Below are 21,350 nucleotides of genomic sequence, written 5' to 3' on the forward strand. Positions count from 1 at the left end.
GAAGAAAACTAGGTGGGTAGTGGGATAAGCTATCATTCAAAAGCAAAAAGTGAGACATGGAATTAGTTCAAACACTTTCGAACTTTTTCCCATTAGATACTATTTAGGATAATGATTTGTACTAAAAGGGTAATATAAGGCTTCACTTAACATAGTTAATCAAGAATCTAAATTTGGTTTTGGCAGGGAAGTAGAGCTCTAACTTCTCCCCCATCAACATGTTTAAGTTAATGATTAAGAAGATGAAAATTTGATGAGACGAAAGAAAGAGACAATGAATATAGTGAGTAATCTTATCTTGAAGATCTTGTCGAGCTACGAGAATCCAACTCAAGTGATTATCTCAAATGATACAATGACTATTTTGCTTTGTTCGTACCCACTCTCCCTATGTCAACGTTTCACATTTAGTTCCTTCTTCATGGAAACAATTGGATGGTCTTGCCATCATTACCAAACACCAACTATCTTCAAGTCTTCAAAACCTTCACGATCTCACAAAAATGAAACAATCTAGTTCCTTCTTCATGGAAACAATTGGATGGTCTTGCCATCATTACCAAACACCAACTATCTTCAAGTCTTCAGAACCTTCACGATCTCACAAAAATGAAACAATCTTACCATTTTTGGGTTATAACTCTCCTTCTCAACTAATTTTGAGATGAAATATCATGTTTGATTAAACCCAAATGGGTATTCAATCTCGACCCAATAACAGTGAATCCAAAAATCTACATCTAATAAATGAATAGAACGAAGAAAGAAAGAGGTGAAGGATTGTAAGTGGCATTGCCCCATCCATCACTGCTACTCACCAGTAATGTTCCTAGGAAAATGTAATGATTGATGAGTAGCACTACACAATCCCATACACATTCATTCCAATATCCAAAGCACCAATCTTCATTTCCTCATCAATACTAATTCTCCCATGGACCTAACCCCAAATGAAGGTACACAACCACACCATGCTTTTGGTGGGTGGACTATACTAAACTTGTCCTTGCCTTACTTATCACTTTCATAACTAAATAAATACATGAGATCCAACGTCAATTGATTAAAATCGTGAACAATATCTACTAGTAATGAATTTAAGTTCAAAACAAGAAAATATTATAAACATATATATATTAATTTTGTATTCATCTATTTCCACGAGAATTCGACACATGTTCTTTTAAACTTTAGACCTAAGTTCCTTTTTTTCTTCTCTCTTTTAAAAAGTTTTACATCATAAATAAAGATAAAGATGGGGAAATTGGTACATAGTACCTCTTTAGAAAAAAAGGTTCCTTTTTTACAGCTTCTCTCTTTCCTTCACGCTTGTGGATTAAACTGATTAATGTATACTAAATAAAAGAAGGGTAGAAATGAAACTCATTGAATTTGGGTTTAAATAAATGGTGGAGTCTCGGAACATGCACATGACAAGGATGGGACAAAATGAGGAGCAAAGAGGGAAATGTGTATTGTGTACATTAACAAACCTTCCTGCAACGTCCAACACCACAAAAAACAAACACATACAGGCCAAACCTCCTAAAAACACTACCTTTATTTGGCATAAACACACAGATTAGAAATGAGGGTGGGTTTAAAGAGAGGGGGCCAGAGAGGAAGCAGCGGTGGCCAAGTTTTTGTGTTGAAGCCAAGTTGTGAAGGCCTTGAAAGTGTTTGAATCCGACCTATAAAACTTTTGGGTCAGCTCAAGCAGCATTGGCCATGTGTAATCTGGAAACTTTCGTGGCGGATTCTTGTCCACGATCTCGTCCGGTGCTCTCACCACTTTGTCATCCGCCGGACATAGGAAGAACACGATTGATTTTCTTGCTTCCCGGCAGTTCACTACCGCCCGGTGGAAGCAGCTCTTGTAAACCCCATTTGTGAGAGCCTATAAAAAAAAAACCATTTGAGAATGAGTTGAGTTTGAAAAGAAAAGAAATTGAATCTGTTATATTAGTTCAACACAACACCCTTAGACCCTTAGAGGGTCTAAGAGTATTGAGAGGACCTTTTCCTTGTACGACTTCGAACATAAACTATAATGACTTTAGTTTGAGCTTCTCTAAAAGGCTCTGTACCAATGAAGATAGTATTCATTGATTATAAACCTATGATCCTTCTTTTAGTGGATATGGAATTTCATCCGACGTATATACCATGAAAGTGTCACCGATGTTGATGACAAAGGAGTCCTTGATTGGAGGAATTGAGTGCCACTGATCATCCACGTACACTTGAAGGCCACTGACGTGATCTTGGTGAAGAATGGTTATGGAGGTGGGATCGCAATGAGGGCCAGTTCCTAAGGTCAGCTCTGGCTTATTGCATGGTGGGTAATAATTAAGCCTTATTATTGAATCGTTGTCTTCAAAGAATTTCTTGAATTTCTCTTTTGGGACGCCAAGGCTCAACCCCAAAAGCTCCACTATCTTCAAACTCAGATCGCTCAGCGCTTTTCCACACTCCTCATACACCTTCCTACAACACATTTAAAGCTTAAAGTTCGTTCCTTTAAAGCAAAAGAGTAGTAAACAAGGGATTTTAGTTACCCTTGTTGGGAGAATTCTGGGCCCAAATGGTGGCAAACATAGTCGTGGGTAACGGGCAAGTTGTGATGAGCAGCATAGCGTAGGCTAAATGTTTCCTTCCATGGAAGCTTGGAGGAGAATCTCCCAATGAAGCTATTGGCATACCCATAATTTTCACCCACCTTCCTTTGAGCCTTTTGCTTCACATCCAAAGGCAATGAGAAGAACTCATCCATACATTCATGAACGTTTTTCATCAATTCCATGTCCACTCCATGGTTGACCAACACAAAGAATCCATGCTTTCTGCAAGCCTCATCCACCAGCCTCGTTGCCTCTTCAATGTCATTCTCATTTTCACTCACAAACTTCTGCAAGTCAATATGTGGAACATCCAGCTCCGGCACCGACTCCCTTGCCTTAAACTCGTCCGGCCATATGAAATTCTCCGGCACCATTGACTCATCGGAGGACCCAAATTCCACACGGTGCTTCCTCTTCATCTCTTGCTTCAGTTTTGATTCTCCTTGTGATTTGGCTGTCGTCATGCATTTGATCGCCATTGCATGCACCCAAACAGATTTAAGAAAATGAAATAACTAATAGACTATTCTTGTTCTGATGTGAAGAATTTGAATGGATTTGGAGAGGAGAGTTGGGAAAATTTATAAGGTGACAAGAAGGGTAAATAGGGAATTTCAATCCTCTTTCCACAAATCCTTGTGATCATCAAACTCCACATATCTCCTTAATAGAAGAATCGCCCATTTACTTTAAATCTAAATCATCATGACTTTGCTTAGATCTTATCTAACATACGTCATGCCAGTTGAGATTTGCTCCACTTATATGTATGAGTGAGTATGAGCAACGCTGGGCCCTAAAGAGGGTGACTTGTGAGATTTCACGTTGATTGGAGAAGAGAACAAAACATTTTTTACAAAAGTGTAGAAACATCTCAAATACAATATTTATTAACGATCGGCTTGGAGTATTATATATATCTATTCATCTATTCGTGATCACTCTCAAACATACAAAGTATATCATTTTTATTTTGTCAGTCTCTCTTTATCATACCGCTACGCATAATTACGATTACGCATGAGTAGATGGAAGGCATGACTTTGATACCCACAAGTTTTTTTCTCTCTCCCAACATGCATTTTACATCAAATATTTGTCATTTTCCCGAAAGATAAAAGAAACAAATTAGTATTATATCATTGTACCCAAAAAGAATTTGGTTCCATTGCTTCATTATATTTTTTTAAAAGCCTTTTCATTGAAAGTGACGTGATGTGCTATGTTTCCACGGAGTTGAAGAGAGAGAGAGAGAGAAAGAGACAGAAAATGAATAGTAGTTTTATACATGAAGGTTTGTTTGATTACCATGTTAAATTCTTGCATCAATAATTGATAAGGTAAGAGAGCATTTAAAATTACATATTTGGAGTTGGCTATGGCTATGAACATTCATGAAATCACAGTTAATTTGATGAGCATTTATGCTAATTAAGGAAGACAGCCACAGTTTTGATTTTTGTTTGTTTGTTGAGAAAGGTGTTAGGATCCTTTTAACGTAAAGTTGGAAGGACACATCAAAGTAACTTTAGGGTTTAAAGAGGCCCACAACCTTTGCACCAAATCAAATCACCATTCAATCAATAAAAACACTTGAAAATTGGATTGCCGTGATGAGGAGAGCTTGCTTTTCTAAGGAACTAACTCCATGAAGAGTTGAGATGTTAGCAAGAGGCATATGGCGAACAAGTTAGCTGAATCTTGAAGGTACCTTGGAAAACAAAATTTGATTTTGTTGTCTGCTGCAGAACCCGCCAAAAGTTTATTAAGAGAGTATGTCATTATTGAGAATCCCTTTTTTAACCTAAACCCTTAATTCATTTCTCTTTTTAATTTCCAAATCTTTTGTTTTTTTAACGTTTTTTTTTGAGGTATCTCCATATTGTTGAAGTTGGGATGAAATGCAGAGATAATTTGAAGGCAAAATGAGGGGCCCAATAAAACCACCGAACTATGCTATATATATATAGGAACAATGTCTGAAGCGATTGCCCAAAATTTTGTCGCACTCTCTCTGTGCATGTAATTAGGGTTATTGTCTTCTTCAACCAATCTTTCTCATGCATTGTCTGCTAAAAAATGTTTCTTTCCATGTTTTGGGGGATGTAGCCTTGTCAGATAAATCGAATATCTCAAGATTAATGTGAGATCTCACGTCCTTTAAAAAGGGAGTGAAACATTCTTTGACTGGTGTAACAACTCAAACTGCAACCACTCGAGCCCACCATTAGCAGATATTGTTTAGGCTTTTCCTTTAATGACTTCCCCTCAAGATTTTAAAATGCGTTAGTTGGAGTAAGGTTTCCATGCCTTTATAAGGAATGCTTCATTCCCCTCTCCAACCGACGTGGAATCTCACCATCCACCTCCCTTGCGGCCGGCGTCCTCGCTGGAAGACTGTGACATCTCAAGTCTCTTTAACTGATGTGGGATCTCATAATCCACCTCTCTTGGGGGCTGACATACTCGCTGTCAAACTGCTTGGTGTCTGTCTCTGATACCATTTATAATAACCCAAACCCATCGCGAATAAATATTGTCCTCTCTCGACTTTCCCTTCAAGGGCTTCCCCTCAAAGTTTTAAAATGCATCTCCTACGGGAAGGTTTTTACACCCTTATACAAAATGTTTCGTTTTTTTCTCCAACCGATGTAGGATCTCACACAAACCCACAACTAGCAAGTATTATCTTGGGTTTCACACTCTTGTAAGAAATGTTTTCGTTCCTCTCTCTAACCGATGTGAGATCTAATAAAGGGTGTGGAAACCTCTTCTTAACAAACGTGTTTTAAATCCAAAAGACTGACGGTTATACGCAACAAATCAATATTTGCTAGCAGTAAAGTTAAAAAAGAAAGAGGTTTGTCTTAGGCAAAGGTGAAGAAAACAAATTCAAAACATGAAAGGGATACATACGTTGGATTCAGAAAACGTATAGATATTCGAAAAGGGATGGGGATGTTGATGAAAGGGAGATGATAGGACTTAATGATAAGAATGAAAGCAAGTACCAATGCATGTAAATGCGATAAAGCGAGTACACCAACGCATGTTGGTTCCATATAGCAGAAATAATAGAAAGAAAGTTTGATTGTAGGGAAAAGGTACAAAAAAGAACAGCTGTGTTCATGTGATCTTCTCTGGGTTTCATTTTGAACTAACAACTTAAATCCCCTTTCACCCCTTTCCACAGTTTCAGTTGCAGCAGCTCTGCTTACGCTGCCACAATCAAACCACATTGCTTCAAATCCCTCTACTTTGTGTTGTCTTTCTTATATTGGTTTTGCTTTTAGAAGATCAAATGTACATACCTTCTTAAGTGTGAATGGACCATTGGGACAGGGTGAAACGCTGGATGGCCTATGATATGACTCAAAGAGTGGACCATTGGGTGATAGGGCTTACTATAGCTGGTCACATACCAGCCCAAACTTTAACCTGGCCCAGATTTAATGACCTTTGACCTTTTGGATGTACTTGACTATTGAACATAGTATTATTAGGTTTTGGTCGGATTGATTGTGTGCAGTTTAGTCGCAATCAACCGTTCAAAAATATTTTACTCTTAGCTTTCCCCTCAATGTTGCAATGTTTTTAAAACCCAGTCTACAAAGTAGAGATTTCCCTACTTTTATAAAAAATGTTTCGTTCTCCTCTTTATCAGGTGTGAGATCTCACGCTCTACACTCCTTCGAGACCTAGAGCGTCTTGTGCTCACCCCCTTCGAGGCTCAGCCTCCTCGCTAGCACATCACTCAGAGTCTAATTATGATATCATTTGTAATAGCTTGTGTCCACTACCTTCTGATATTGTCCTATTTGGGTTTTTTCTTTCAGACTTTAACTCCTCAAAGTTTCTAAAACGTCCGTTGAGGAGAGGTTTCCACACCCTTAAAAAAAAATGTTTGGTTCACTTTTTTCCAATGAAGGGTGATACAATAAAGACTTTTCTAAGGCATATAGATGTTTTCTAAATCGGGTCAAGGACATTGTTGGTTTAACCAATATTCAAACACAACGTTGTAGTCTACTAACCATTATAGTTGAAGGGTTTTGTAAAATAACATAATAGTTTAGTTAAGATTAAAAAAAAAAAAAAAAAAAAAAAAAAAAGAGGGTAAAAAAACAGAGAAAATTAAGGATGAAAATTAAGGATGAAAATAGGAGGAAGGTGAGAAGGAACATTGAAATGCAGAGCGATCTAAAAACCCGTGAAGGAAGTAAAAATTTAATAAAGAACACTGTTGAACTTACACATCACTTCTGAAAATTGGCTCTGATTTGATCTCTGATTAAACAAAACGGGAGCACTTTTCTGATCTGAAACAGCCGTCATTTTTCGAACCCAGAGCTGAAAGAATTACCAGAAACCCACTTTCTCTTTCAGACACCTATTTTTTTTAATTTTTAAGGTAACAATTTAGATTCTCTCAACAAACACATCCAAAAAAAATTAAAACTTTAAATACACACCTATTCAGTCACATCAAACCACCACCGGGTGTTCCGGTTGCCGTTGACAGAGACGACTGAAGCTGCAGCAGGTGGTGGTAACAGTCGGCGGCGGTTAGCCGGTGCTCAGGGTTCTGATCCATACACCGGTTCTGAAGCTCTTTTAACATCTTTGGAATCCCAATTAACCCACAAGTTTTTATCAAAAACCCCACTCCCCACATGTCCACTTTCACCCCATGCAAACCCCTTTCCATCTCCGGCGCGTGTCTCCCACTCGCCGACGCCTCGCCGTAAGGGTATATCTGCGGTGCTCCCACCGCCTCTTCAAACCCACATAAAATCCACTCTCCGGTACCCGTCGTTGTTTCTTCCTCTTCGTCGCTCGTTCTCTTCATCACGTTCTCCCAACATACGTTTCTATGCATGAAGCACAAATCGTGCAATGCCACAAGCGCTTTGGTCACGTTTTTTAGTGCCTCAATTAATTGCTCATAACTTGTGGGTCTCAATTTGCAAACCCTTGGCTTGAAAACAATCGCCAAATCCTTGTCCGATGATCCGCATATGAACTCCGAATGAGGGATTCTTCCATCCAAAAAATCATAAATCTCTTTCACCGCCGTCCATTTTGTTCTACAAGAGAAGATTTTTGTCACTAAATTTGGTGTCATTTCCGTCACAATTCCCTTACCATTATCAATTCTCTCAAAATCACTGAAAATTGGCAATTTGTGGCATCCATCGGCTAACAAGGATAAAACACCAGCGATTCTATAACATGGAACTAAGGCCTTCAGCCTCTCACTAGGCATTGATAAATCCAATGAATATAAATCGGTTCGGATTATCCGGTTGTCATGGCCTCGACTTAGTGCACAAAAAGTGACCAAATAACCAACGGCGTAGTAACCCAATAGATATGGGATGTCTAAGTAGGTCCAAAGAAGCTTCTCCACTATTGAATTAGAGGGGTCGAGATCATGAGGTTGCCCATCTTTGATATGATCCGTTTCTTCACCTCTCCATAAACAAAAATTTCTGATGAAACCCGTTAAATTTGGCCATTGATCTTGCAAACCATTAGTGGTGGTAGTAGATGGGGAATTGGGTTTGCGAATTATTCGCATTTCCATGCAACAAAACTCACAAACAAGGCGGTTGATGCAATCATCCCAAAGGCCTATGAACGAGTCTCGACTTGTAGTGGTAATACAAGGGTTGGTGCGTATGAGGGGACATAAAATCTCGTAAATGAAAGATTTGCAATCCAACATTTGGGTTGTGGTTGTAAACATCAGCTCTTTCCCTTGTGGCAAGTATGCATACACATCTTTTCTAATAGGTAATCGAAGCTCCTCCGATGGCGGGTCTTGTATGTGCCACGAGAGCTCCGATAAGCTCGGAAGAGATGTCGGTGGAACTCGTAGACACCCGACGTAGTATTCAGTTGGATCTTGATATTCCCACGAAGTGTTTGCTAAACAAAAACCAAACAACGCCCCACAATTAGCCACATTGAATCAAAGCTACAATGAAAGTGCTTTTACATATTGTACTTACATCTTGCAGACGGCTCGGTGGAGTGCATAAGAGGGAGTCTCTCAGGAGGACCATGATGCGAGCCAGTAGTAGCACAAGTAGGGGGTTTTCTTCTGCCAAATACTTTGATTTGCTGCCCTGAAACGAATCTATCAATAGATAAGCCTTTAAGAGGGCCATGGTCATAAGATTCCATGGTGCAAGCAACCATTGAATCATCAAAGAAAGTGAGGTCTTCCGCATTGAGAAAGCTACATCCTTCAATTTTAATCCTCCCTCCTCTCAATTGTTCACCCGCTTCTTCACTCCACAAACTCACTGACTCCTCCCACACCATCCGTACTTTCCCAATTCGACGAATATCCTTTGAAGAACATGAATGAGTTGGGCTACCACTAGCATCCACGGAAGCATAGCCGACCCCAAATACTTGTTTTGATCGACCTGCATGTTCAGCAACATGAATGAATAGATCACTTAAAATGTCATAAACTCGCTCAATTAGATCACTTACTCGAGAAGGGAGGGGGAGGGGGGAGGGCTCGAGTAAGAGGAAGAAGAGGGGTTGGCTTAGTTCGCATTTTGGAACCCATGAATTGGCAGAGCTCTTCAAAGACCTGTTCATCAAAGGAGGCAGGAAGCCTATGGAGTTTTCTCTCGTAAGGTGAAAGACGGAAGTAACTTTTGCCAACTAATTGCTCTCGCTCTCCTCCTCTTTCCCATTCATGAACCTTCCTAAATTCACCCAACATGTTATCCCATTTTGTCCCTCCCGTTTTGGCATCTCTATTAACCCCATGTTTTTGGAGATACTCCGCCACTTCCCTATCTTTATCCGCCCTTGTTTTTCCACTTCCATTTCCACTTCCTCTTCCCCCTTGACCTCCCACAATACCAACATCATCCGCTCCACCGCCTGCACAAATGCCAATACAAATACCTTTAAATCAACAAACACATAATATACGAAAAGATTTGATGGGTTTGTTTGAAACATGTTTTATAACCGACCCATGTGTTGGATCTTAAGTGTAGTTCAAAAAGTTTGAAACTTTGGATGAAATGAGAGAATTTGTCGCAAAAAAAGGAGGCTAATGTAACGGTTGTTTTGTGGCACCTTGATATTGGATCCTCCAAGCCCTAGCTAACCACAACATCTCATTAGGTTTCCAAACTGGGCTAACATACTTCCCCTTTCTGTATTGTGCCTGATTTTGAGATTCCCCTTCTCCTTTACTCCCCGCTGGCTCCGGCTGGCCGGAGGCTGTCGACGGAAGAGGTGAATAAGATGGAGATGATGTTGTATCAGAAGAAGACGCGGCGGCGGCGACAGTGGCGGTGCCGGTCGGACGATGCGATGGGGATGGGCTAGAGTCGCTGCCCACGACGGGTATCGGCAGCTGAGAGGAGGACGGAGATGGCAAAAGCTTCCATTGGCCGGCGGTGAATCTGGTCCGCTTAGGGTTCACAGCCTCAAAGGGTGTTGTAGTTGCAGTTGCAGTGGGAAGATAGAGAGGTGTTGAGATGAAAGGAGAGGCAACAATGAGAGAGGAATCATGATGGGGGTGATGGCGGCGGTGGAGCTGGTGGTGGTGGTGATGTTGGCCGCCGCCGTGAGGCCTTGTTTCGAAAGAATCATCAAGTGGGTCTTTAGGAGAAGAGGAATCATAATCTTGTTGCCGAGGAGCCTCACCCTTTTCAGCCATAATAATACTAACAACAATAATAATAATAGAAAAAAGAATGGGCCCAAAGGAAAAAATGAAGTGTTTAGGGAAGAGAGCAAGAAAGAGCAACATAAAAAGGGGGGAATCAGTCCTTTAGTTGTGGGTTTGGTATATTAGGGCGAAGTGGTAGAAATGCATTATTAAAGTGGGGTGGGGTGTGGGAGGAGGGTGCACCAATAGGCATGCTAAGTAAAAGCATGTATGTAAGTAATAAGAAGGCAATGGCTAATAACTAAATCAAACCAAACACAAATGGAAACAAACAAGAAAGCAGTGGGGAAGTGGCATGGATGATAAGACGAGTCATGGGTGATAATAAAATTTAGGTGAGTATCTTTTAAGATGCAAGAGAGAGAAAAGGGAGTGATGATTATAGAGAGACAGAAACGCGGCTGTGAAAGGATGTAGAGAGAGGGTAAGTGTTTTGTTTTTTGTTTATGGGTTAAGAGTTGAAAGAGAGAAAGAGAGAGATGAGAAGCTAAGGTGAGGGAGTGAGTGGAGACTCAGAAACATATAGAGAGAGAGAAATGAGTGTTGTTTTGTTGGTATATTTTGGAAGGCTAAGTGAGATGTGGACTGTTCGAATCTATGACCTCTGCTCCATCCCTCTTTAGGACACGTCTTGCCATACAAACTCACTATCCAACACCTTCCCCCTCTCTCTCTCTCTCTCTCTCTCTCTCTCTCTCTCTTATATGTTTAAACCACAATTTATCATAGATTTTGATATTGGGTTAAATCCTATGTGTTGGCTATCCATTTGGGATAATGTTGGTACTCACATTAGTTTCGTATAGTTATTCCATAAGATCATTGAAACATGCATAAGCAACTTTTATGCCAAAAATATATATATATTTGTTTGACTTGATTGACCCATGAAACTTATGTCTATTAACGAACGTATACAATATAACTAATGGAGAAACATGAGTCAGTAAATAAAGAATATATGAATAAACTGAGACTTCATCTAAACGAGATCAATGTTAAAGATAAGGATAGAATCTTTGGGAAAGGTTTAAAAGAATCGAAGTTACTATATATATTAACATTGTCCACCTTCCTTTTCAGTAAATCAATTATAAAAAACTCTAAAATCAAACGTGTTTAGCTATGCAATTTAGAGAGAGGAAGATCGACTAGCCAACCAAAGTGGAGAACCTCCTTGAGATGGAGATCTCGTGTGACCACTTATAGGAATGTTATTCAATAGCGCACCAAATGCGTGCAATAAAGCAGCATGCTATGAAAGAAAGAGGAGCATACGCATCTTGATCAATTGGATCGTTTTAGAAACATTGTTAGTATGGACAAAACATGCTGAAAGAATCCATGTTGGTTAATAAAGATAAATTGTTCTTAAAAACGACAAGTATTAGAAATGCTTGGATATAGAACGTTATAAAAAGACGCATAGTCCAGCACAAAGTAAACTCGAGATGCCCAAAAGCTCAATGATCATGTGCAAATTGATTTTTGTATAGATGGACCATGTAGTTGCTATCACAAGGGAATTGAATGTAAGTTCACAACGCCCTTTTCACCACTTGTTAGTGCTATTCCAATGACATCTCAATTCATTTACATATAAGCAAGTTAAGAAAAAGAAAAGGCAGAACAAACTCAGAGATTTGAGTATGATGAATTCATGAGTTGATGGTATAAAGGTTTGGGTGGACACTATCATTAAGGTCTCTTTTGTCCAGTTTCCTAATGGACGTTATGCCTGCCTTCCAAACAATTCCTCTCGACATGTTGTTTTCAAAGCTTTAGGCCCACAAATCCATGTCCTTTCTTCCATTTCATTTTCTGGAAAAGGGGACACATGACTTCCTTGCAACACCACATACTCTTTACCTTTAAATCCTGCATACACATCATAGGGGCTGCTTCATAATCGTTATTCATCTTGAATGGTGTCTTCTCTTTTGCGATGTTTTTCACTCTGATATGCTGTTGAAGTACAATTATTAATGCATCTGGCCTAGAGAATGCATTATTTTGCCTACATATATTGAATTCTAATGCCTACATCTATACCCTTTTTTGGCCTTCTGGATAACATCATATAACCTTTATCTCAATAAGTGCACATAATTGTAGAGATTAATTATACTGTATTCTGACATTGTGTTCTGCTACGGTATACCCAATGGAGAATTATGTGTACTGTTCACATTATTCATGGCCTAACATAACATAAAATGTTATCCAAATTAACTGCACCACTTTAATTTATAACTGTAAAAATAGTTAACACTTTAATGCGCTTTAGCTGTCTTCTCCTGCATCCTCCCCACCATTTTATTTACTTTTACTCACCTTTTTAAGTTACTTTAATGTGTATTAATTTAAGTGATTATAGGGTAATGGACCCTACATTCCCATATTTGTAGCTAGAGGTCACACATCCGAGACTCGAATTTGTAATTGAGCGGTCCTTGAGGCAAGCCCACTCTTGGCTCAATCTCACTGACTCAACTGAACTGACATATTGCCAAATCGAACTAACTCGGTACACTACTCGTAAGAGCCCTAGATGCAACAAGAGGTATATATTCACAATATTCTCTCTTGCTACGCTTCCAGAACATCCTAGCTGACCTGAGTTTGTGCAAATCTAGTATATCACATTCATGAATTAACATAGTACAGTAGAATTATTTGTTTAGTGAACTAAAACTGAATCCACATTGACAAAATGGAGTCATGAGTTGAGAAGTGAATGTAAGCATGTCCAAGTTGGGATGTTCCAACGGGGAGGCCTACGGGCGCGTCGTGCAGGAAATAAGGGTTGACATGAAGTGTATGTGACACAGTTATGATGGAAGCTCAATGCTTCCAGCAGCACTAAATAGCACAACCCGACAAATAAATAACGTCAAAATCTCAAAAAGATCATAAAAATAAAAGGTAGGAAAATTGTGGCAGTCCCAGTACTAAACGTGAGCCTTGGAATTTGGTATATTGCTGCTTCTGGTGATTGCATAATGCACACCAATATGGGCATCTCTATTTCTTTATCCATTTCTCTATGAGCAAATAAAGCTGCCACCTTCAACATGGACCGTTCCTTCATATAAATGCCCTTCTCTCTTTAATCTCTCTCTCTCTTTCTCCCTTAAATTTCTCAAACCGTTACCTTGTGACAACTAAATGGGGGCATCTGAAAACCACAATGACCCACTTCTCACCCAACCCTACCCTCCAACTTTAGGCCTGCCACCCTAAACCCTTTTTCTTTTAATGGGATTGTGAACCAAACTTCCTTTTTTTTGCGTGGATTGGGCAACGCCAAGGTTTGTTTTGAACTCACAAAAAAAGGGCCTCTTTTCTTCATATTTTTCAATATATGCATGCCTTATTTGGGTTGGTATGTTTTGGCTTTGCTTTTTACACTACAAGAATTGTACTTCGAGGATATGGGAATTGGGAAACACCCCCATAACATGCTTTCCTTACGCTTACCCTTTGGCATTGCGTTGTTTCCCTTAAAAGAAAGGCATTTAAAGCCCCTTTCCGTTTTGACTCCTCTTTTCCCCCATGCCCTACAAAAGCCTAACCAAAATCCACTCTTTTTCCTTACTTTACTTTAATTTAAAGCCAACTTGCAGGTCTCGCATGCCCTAACTTTCCATAAGATTTTCATTTTGAGAAATTCTTTCATACTTCTTGCATAGCCTCTTGGAATTTCCTTACAAAAGTTGGATCAAAATCAAACATCTTTAGTTTATTGTCTATTTGAATTGGCATATTAATTGTTCAAATCCAAATGACAAGCTCTATATTATAATCATCCAACTGTCGACATAATTTAAGGGAGAAAATATGGAAATAATTAAATGGAGTGATGGGTGCATGAAAAGTACTCTTAATTATAACACCATCAATTTGTCCATAACAAAAGAAACAAAGTCTTCTTCTTCCTTTTTTTTTTTTTCATTTTTCCCATCTCCATTAATCAATTACATTGCTTATATATACAAATACAAAATATAATTCAAAAGGGCCAAGAATTGCAAACCCCAACTCAGAAAATTTCCCAAAGTAATTGAAAATGAATCTTGAAAGTTTCACCTCCACTCGGATTCATTCATGTCCCATCATCAGAATCCTGTTTTTCAAGCTCCTCATAATCTTTATGATTCTTATAAGTTTCTTCTTGATCTTGATCTTCATCTTGATCTTCATCTTGTTCTTCGTTATTTTTCACATCACCCATCTCTTTCTTCTTATTCCTCAAGCCGTCCTTAAGCCAAGCAACCACTTCTTTCATACTAGGCCGACTCTCAGCATTCCCATCGCTACATCTCAAGGCAATGCTCACAACACATTTCAACTCTTCAAGATTAAATTTTTGCTCCAATCTTGGATCGCCAATGTCATCAAAATCTTCCCTTTGAACATACGGAGTTACCCATTGAACAATATCTCGTTTTGTGCCATTTGGAAGCTTTTCCAATGGCTTTCTACCACTAACAATCTCCAGAAGTAAAATCCCAAAGCTGTACACATCGCAGCTTTCTGCAACCTTTCCCCACATCGCATATTCGGGAGCCAAATAGCCTAAGGTTCCTTTAACCCTTGTGGTTAAATGAGAGACCCCATCTGGTATGAGCTTTGCAAACCCAAAATCAGCAACTTTCGCTTCGAAATCCGAGTCCAAAAGAACATTACTTGCCTTTATATCTCTGTGTATTATGTGCGGTCTAGCCTCGTGATGCAAGTACCTTCATCATTACCAAACATTTGCAAAACTACACCAATTATCTTTTCAAATTTTTAATAACAAATGAGATAATATAATATAATATAACATCACATCATTTCCTCCTTGGGAGGAAGCAAAGCATCTTTCAAATAATATTCTCCCATTAATCTATTCTCTATGTTAAACTAACCCTTTAAATCTTAAATCAAATTAAGACTTTTGAGAATTTGAAAAGATATATTATTTTTTTTTAGATGGTTTCACTAATGTAGAGAATGATGGTCCGTTTATAAGTGAGTAATACATTTCCAATGACATGAGGTCTTTTGAGGAAGCTTAGAACAAACTAAGAGATTTTTATGCTCAAATTGTACATTATCATACAATTGTGGAGATCAAATTTACTTACGATAAGCCTTTGGCGGCTCCAATGGCTATGCTTACTCTTCGTTGCCAATCTAAAAGACATTGATCAGCTAATTGGCCATGCAAATGGGAAAGCAAGCTATGATTTGGCATGTAATCGTATACAATAAGCCTTTCATCTCCACCGGCATAGAATCCTCTCAAACCCAACAGATTTTCATGTCTAACCCTCGCAAGAATCTCCACTTCAACGGCAAACTCCATCTCTGCCTTTGCAGTCATTGCTTTCAATCTCTTCACAGCTATCTGCAAAACAACACCTTCATCAAGTCAATAAGAGAGCTAAATGTTATAATCTTGATAAGTTACCATAAGTTATAGTAGTAATTACACCAACGCCTTTGCTGGTTCTCCCCCAATAAACGCTCCCAAATCCTCCCTCGCCAATTTTGTTGTCGTTGCTGAAGTTATTTGTGGCTTGAAGAAGCTCCTTGAGCGTGTAGATTTCCCATGGATAATCTAGATTCTCTTTCACACTTGAATCAAAGAAAAGAAATCAAAGAAAAAGGAATAAGATTCTCAAACACATAAAACAAGAATTTGAGGTTCAATGGTCGATAAAGCATATACCTTTTCCTTGATTTTTGGTGGCCGCCAATGCAACTGAAGCAATTCCAAACCATTTTCACCACAAATGCAAGAAACTAAGCTGGCAGGGAAATGGGTTTTGTAAATAAAGAAAAGGGTTTCTGAGATTGCGAAGCAAAAAGGAGGAGTCTTTATGTTGAAGACAAAAGGGAGAGGCTGGGAAGTCAAGGGGGCATCATTAACAGACATATATGTTTATTTTAAGGTAGTTCCCATTGTTATGAATTTTAGTGTTTGTTTATTAGCTTTTGTCGAGCTGTAATTTTCATTGGAAATGTCAAATATTGTAGCCTATTTTTAAAATGCTATTAGGAACAATATTTTGGACATTATTCTGCTTCATAAAATACTAAAATAATTAGGAATAAATCAACGGTACATTAGTGGTGATGTTATCCCTTATTTTAATGTGGGGAGTGACACCATTCTTGCACTTGATAATGGAAATTCGTAACGTCTTCACAATTTGAAGTTCTTATATACACATTTCTTTATGATTTTATTATTGAATAATATTTATGTCCTATCCAACATTAGCTACTCAATTATTAGAAAAGGGGAAAAAAAAGTTAACTCAGCCAAAAAAAAAAAGGTTTGCCCAAGTCATCTAGAAGCTACGCGTAGTTCCAAGAAGAAAACGTTTCATTAAAAATAGTAGCAAATGGGAGTACAAAAGGATTTGATTCTGAATCTAGATTCAGTCCCTGATGTCCCGACATTCTCGATGCACATGACTAAGTTACTTCTTGTCCCTAAGAGTGAAGACTTTCTTCACAAACCGACGCAAGTACTTCTAGTATGTTTTATCTTTACTTACATGCATCTTAAGAAAGTTTTCAATGGGTCACCCGATATCAAATTGCTCTAAATAAAACATGCTTAACCATAACTTCCTATGATTGAACCACGGATAGAAATGTGCATCTTGTTGGTATGGATACGGACTTTCAATTTTGTATAGTTCTTAATCATGTTTTCTCGTTTTCTTTACATTTAATTTCTTTCATTTAAAGGTGGTATCGGATTATTCATGTACTCCCCGTGTTACCTTGGGCCAGGACCCCATCCACCAATATGGACTAAAATTTGGAAATACATCATGGGTAGCTAAAGTATTTTTCAACTTTGGAGTTGTTGCAAATATGATAAAGTATTGATAATCAATAAAGTATAGCAGTAATAATACTGGTTTTTTTAACACACAAGATCAGGTATAACCTGATAACAATGTCTGAAGAACATTAGAAAAGATAGTTGAATTTAAGATTTTCATAGCTGGTTCTCATTTCTTGTTGTCGCTTTTGAATAATGTAGCTTATTAAATAAAATAATAATAGATTATTAAATAAAACATATATGATCTGTTATGCGCCGAAAGCGGAACAAATGTACTCACAACACTAAATTTACTCAAGGCATACAATATTGCACACAAAACTTGATGATTTCAAAAGCAGAAAGAATGGCATTATATAGCCTTCTGCTAAACCTAAATATAAACTAACAAGACTTTCAAATATTAGCAAGACCTTGAGAATAGGTCTTGGTCCTAGAGAATAGGCCTTATGACAGTGCTTAACATGATCCACTAAAACATGCGACCTTACAAGACAAATGAGGGTTGTAACACTTCACAAAACCTTCTTTCACTCAAACAAATAAATGAAAAGAAGAGAAAGGATTAAGCACCAAATGACACAGAAGTGCAAACTTGATGCAGTTTTTGTTGCAGTTCATGCACATCAATCCTCTTTGGATCATCTACCTGAAAAACAAAAGCAATCAACATAACAAAATCAACCTCTAAACATTAGAAAGAAAGAAAAAAGTGAGGCCAATCATGCAAACCTTTGTGTGAATGGTGTGCAGCATCCTTTCCTTCACTTTGGTGGATGCACAACTCATAATTTCAATACTTTCTTCAACCAAAACCCTCATCACTTCTGAAAGTTCCAAATTTTGCTCTCTAAAGATGCTTATCATAATCTCCAACCCACCTGAATATGGCTTAATCACAACGCAACTTGACGGACAAAGATCCGAACTTTCATCCAAATGCAGCCCCTTTATTGCATCTCTTTTCACTTGAAGCTCGCTGATCTTTCCTCTTAAGTGTTCAATATAATTCACAGCCTCATCCACAATATCAGCCCTCGTACGCCTACCCTATAATCCCCTCCTCATAATAATTACATGTTATTTGGTAACGATCCAAATTGAAATATGTCGAAACAAACGAAAAAAAGTAAAAAAGAAAACTTGAGTGGAGAGAACTAAATATAGGAACCTTAAGCACTTATGTTTATTAATTCTCTTTCTGGTTAAGTAAATAACGTACATCTAATGAATATTTACGAAAGCACAATTGATCTCCTAGACTTTCTAAGTAACAACTTTTAACAATTCAATCTCAAAACTAACCATTTTTTCGGAGTCAAAAACTTCAAAACAATTATTTTAAAATTCTATTAAGTCAAGTTTATTAACTCAAGCATGAGTCAGCAAAAAGACAAGATAATTTTAAAACAAAAGATGGAATCTTTTTAACAGTGTTTACCTCTACGAGTGGAAGAGGAAGCAAAGATCGAAGGTCGGTAAAAAGGGAGCCCATTTGTTTCCTTCGTTCTCGTTCGAGATCTCTGTGCACAATCTGCCTCACTTCATTATGAGTGGATTCAATTTTGTTGGCATTAAGTTCACTGCTTCCCTCACAGCCTGAAAGTTGATGGGGTTGATGATGGTGTGAGGGATCATTGAAAGGAAACATTTTTGGAGGATGGGGTGTTGAAAGGATAGCATAATAGATATTAAACTATGGTTTTTATTGATTGATTTGGATTCAAGCGGTAGTGTAAAACGTGGACTCAAAACAAGCCTCAAAGCTTCTCTTTTTGACGATCGGATTTCACATCGGGTAGATCCCCACCTGCCGCCATGGTGTTCAAAATTGGCCATGATTGAACAACCAACATTAAGGAATGAAATTGATATCAAATTTGTTAACACATTACTTGAAAATTAACCATTGAACACAATACATAAATAAATTATGGACTAATGCAATATAAACAGTGGGAAAGCAAAGATCTGAAAAATGCAAAATTGTATTTTGTTCATGGGTTGACAAGTTGGACTTCTGCTCTTTCCACAACAATTGTGGAAATTTGGAATGTTTTTCTCAAGAATTAATTTTGAGATCTTAGCAAAATAAGGACGGTGGCCGATCCACACTCTAACAGTAAGTTGAGGTGAATTACATGCACGTGTTAAAAGTGTTAGGAATGAGTTTGAATTCAACACCATTTGGTTGGGTGATTCGTCATGGTATCGAAGTCGTTCGATGGTCTTATTTTAAGCCTTTATAATGTCATTTTTCTTAAGTATATCGTGTGCTACAATGTGAATGTAAAGAACCGACTTCTAAGACATAAAAAGTCATCTCTTTATATATGCTACAGCCAAAACCTATCGTTAACAGATATTATCTGTTTTACTTCATTATGTATCGTAATCAGCCTCACAATTTTAAAACGAGTCTATTATGGAAAGGATCTAACCTTACTCCGACCAATGTCTCGCACCGTACGGTAACTAACTCTGAATGAAGTAGTGCTAAGCCCTCTCCATAGTTGAGTTTTAAAACGGTGAGATTTGTGACAATACATAACAAACTAAAACAGATAATATGTGTTAACGATGGACTTGAGCTGTTACAAATGACATTAAAGTCAGACACTGAGCAGTGTACCAGCGAGGACACTGGGCTTCAAGGGAATAGAATGTGAGATCCCACATCGATTAGAAGAAGAACAAAACATGTCTACAAAAATGTGGTCCTTGTAACGATGATACATGCCATCACGACCCATAATTAAATTTTATTCTCACATAAAATAAAAATTCATGATTAAGGAATGTAATAAAAGTCTAGCCCCATAATTAAAAATGATCAAAAGAAGAAGTATGTTGGTTCAATTTAAGCGTGTTGAAAAAAGAAGTGTAAGAATGTAAAGGCAAAGTTCATTCATTGGAAGACTTGCTTGTAAGAATGTGAGTTATTAAAATTCTCTGCCGACGAGTTTACTTCTTTTACCAAATAATCTGGACCATCCAAAATGCTATCCAGTCATACAACAGCCCGAGAAACAGGGAAGAAAGGACGAGGTAGAGTGAAATCTGTGTCTGTTTCATGCTCTCCGCACCAGGTGGTCATTACCAGATCCAATACCCATAATTGTGCTGAATCTTTGACCATTTGTTCATCCAAATGCTTCTTAGACTTGGGAAACTAGAGGGTTTAATCCGTAATGATAGTGAATGATGGAAGAGCTGACCAAGGGAAAAAAGATGGATACTTTTGCATTAAACTATCAGTTATGTATCGTCATTACCCTCCCCGTTTGAACAATAGTAAGAGATTTTCGTACTCTTATAAAGAATGTTTCGGTCCGGATGTGTACTATCATTTCCGTTCAACAAAAGCCAAAGGCATGCCTAGTTGTAAAAATCAATGAGAAAACATAGCTTCCTTGAAGCAATTAGAATCTGTCATGCACTTTATTAAACTCTGTGTTAGAAGATCAGCAAAACAGAGGAACCATATCTTCTATTTGTTGAAAGTAATAATAACTAATAATAGAATAGAATTTGAATTGGTTTCAAATTCAAATTCATCCACAAAAATCTCAACCGACTACAGAATCACCCTAGAAAATCTCAACCCACTCTGGAATCCCCTATAAAAGGACCTCCCTCCCCATCATTCAAATCACTCCTCCTCTCAATCTCAATTCAGTTTTCTGTTGTCACCAACAACTGGTATCAGAGCTGAGTTGACTGTTCGACGCCCGGGGAAGGCCCCCGAAGGAGCCGTTCCCAGTCCGTCCCCCGGCCGGCACGCAGCGACCAGCTCTCGTCGCGGGAGTAGCTCGAGCAGTCCACCAACAGCCGACGGGTTCGGGACTGGGACCCCCGTGCCCAGCCCTCAGAGCCAATCCGCCATCCTGAGGTTCGACGGTCACTATGATCATTGGGCGATGTTGATGGAAAATTTTCTCAGATCAAAGGAGTTCTTTGATATTGTGGAAACAGGTTATGAAGAGCCAAAGAAGAGGCAGAGGTCGTGAGAGAGGCAGTCGAGAAAGAAGTGGAGATGTTGGCAGGTCAGCAGACCTAGTCAGAAACGATTATAACAACAATTCTTCTCAACTTTAGATGAAAATTTTCATACTACAGTCTCTCTTGGCAACAATTCATCTCTCCAAGTGATGGGGAAAGGAAC

The 21,350-nt window shown here is 38.4% G+C and overlaps 4 protein-coding genes across 4 annotated transcripts; all 4 read right to left on the reverse strand.

Annotated features, from left to right (window-relative positions):
* Positions 1 to 1,398: 1,398 nt before the first annotated feature.
* LOC111482738 (gibberellin 20 oxidase 2-like) lies at positions 1,399 to 3,180 on the reverse strand. Its single transcript, XM_023128669.1, has 3 exons — positions 2,559 to 3,180; positions 2,166 to 2,487; positions 1,399 to 1,897 (listed from the first exon to the last, which is right to left on the reverse strand). The coding sequence occupies exons 1-3, from the start codon at positions 3,098 to 3,100 to the stop codon at positions 1,601 to 1,603; spliced, it is 1,161 nt and encodes a 386-aa protein (XP_022984437.1). The 5' UTR covers positions 3,101 to 3,180; the 3' UTR covers positions 1,399 to 1,600.
* Positions 3,181 to 6,822: 3,642 nt separating this feature from the next.
* Positions 6,823 to 10,320, reverse strand: LOC111483185. Its single transcript, XM_023129339.1, has 4 exons — positions 9,732 to 10,320; positions 9,129 to 9,530; positions 8,636 to 9,058; positions 6,823 to 8,552 (listed from the first exon to the last, which is right to left on the reverse strand). Exons 1-4 carry the CDS (start codon positions 10,318 to 10,320, stop codon positions 7,102 to 7,104), a joined length of 2,865 nt encoding a protein of 954 aa, XP_022985107.1. The 3' UTR covers positions 6,823 to 7,101.
* A 3,929-nt stretch (positions 10,321 to 14,249) lies between these two features.
* LOC111482740 (PTI1-like tyrosine-protein kinase At3g15890) lies at positions 14,250 to 16,166 on the reverse strand. The gene is made up of 4 exons (XM_023128672.1): positions 16,052 to 16,166; positions 15,813 to 15,957; positions 15,465 to 15,727; positions 14,250 to 15,074 (listed from the first exon to the last, which is right to left on the reverse strand). The coding sequence occupies exons 1-4, from the start codon at positions 16,102 to 16,104 to the stop codon at positions 14,438 to 14,440; spliced, it is 1,098 nt and encodes a 365-aa protein (XP_022984440.1). The 5' UTR covers positions 16,105 to 16,166; the 3' UTR covers positions 14,250 to 14,437.
* Positions 16,167 to 17,678: 1,512 nt separating this feature from the next.
* On the reverse strand, positions 17,679 to 18,845 carry LOC111482745 (transcription factor bHLH118-like). The gene is made up of 3 exons (XM_023128676.1): positions 18,627 to 18,845; positions 17,918 to 18,235; positions 17,679 to 17,834 (listed from the first exon to the last, which is right to left on the reverse strand). The coding sequence occupies exons 1-3, from the start codon at positions 18,834 to 18,836 to the stop codon at positions 17,751 to 17,753; spliced, it is 612 nt and encodes a 203-aa protein (XP_022984444.1). The 5' UTR covers positions 18,837 to 18,845; the 3' UTR covers positions 17,679 to 17,750.
* Positions 18,846 to 21,350: the final 2,505 nt, after the last annotated feature.

Source organism: Cucurbita maxima, unplaced genomic scaffold (genome assembly GCF_002738345.1).
Source record: "Cucurbita maxima cultivar Rimu unplaced genomic scaffold, Cmax_1.0 Cma_Scf00008, whole genome shotgun sequence".
NCBI lineage: Eukaryota > Viridiplantae > Streptophyta > Magnoliopsida > Cucurbitales > Cucurbitaceae > Cucurbita > Cucurbita maxima.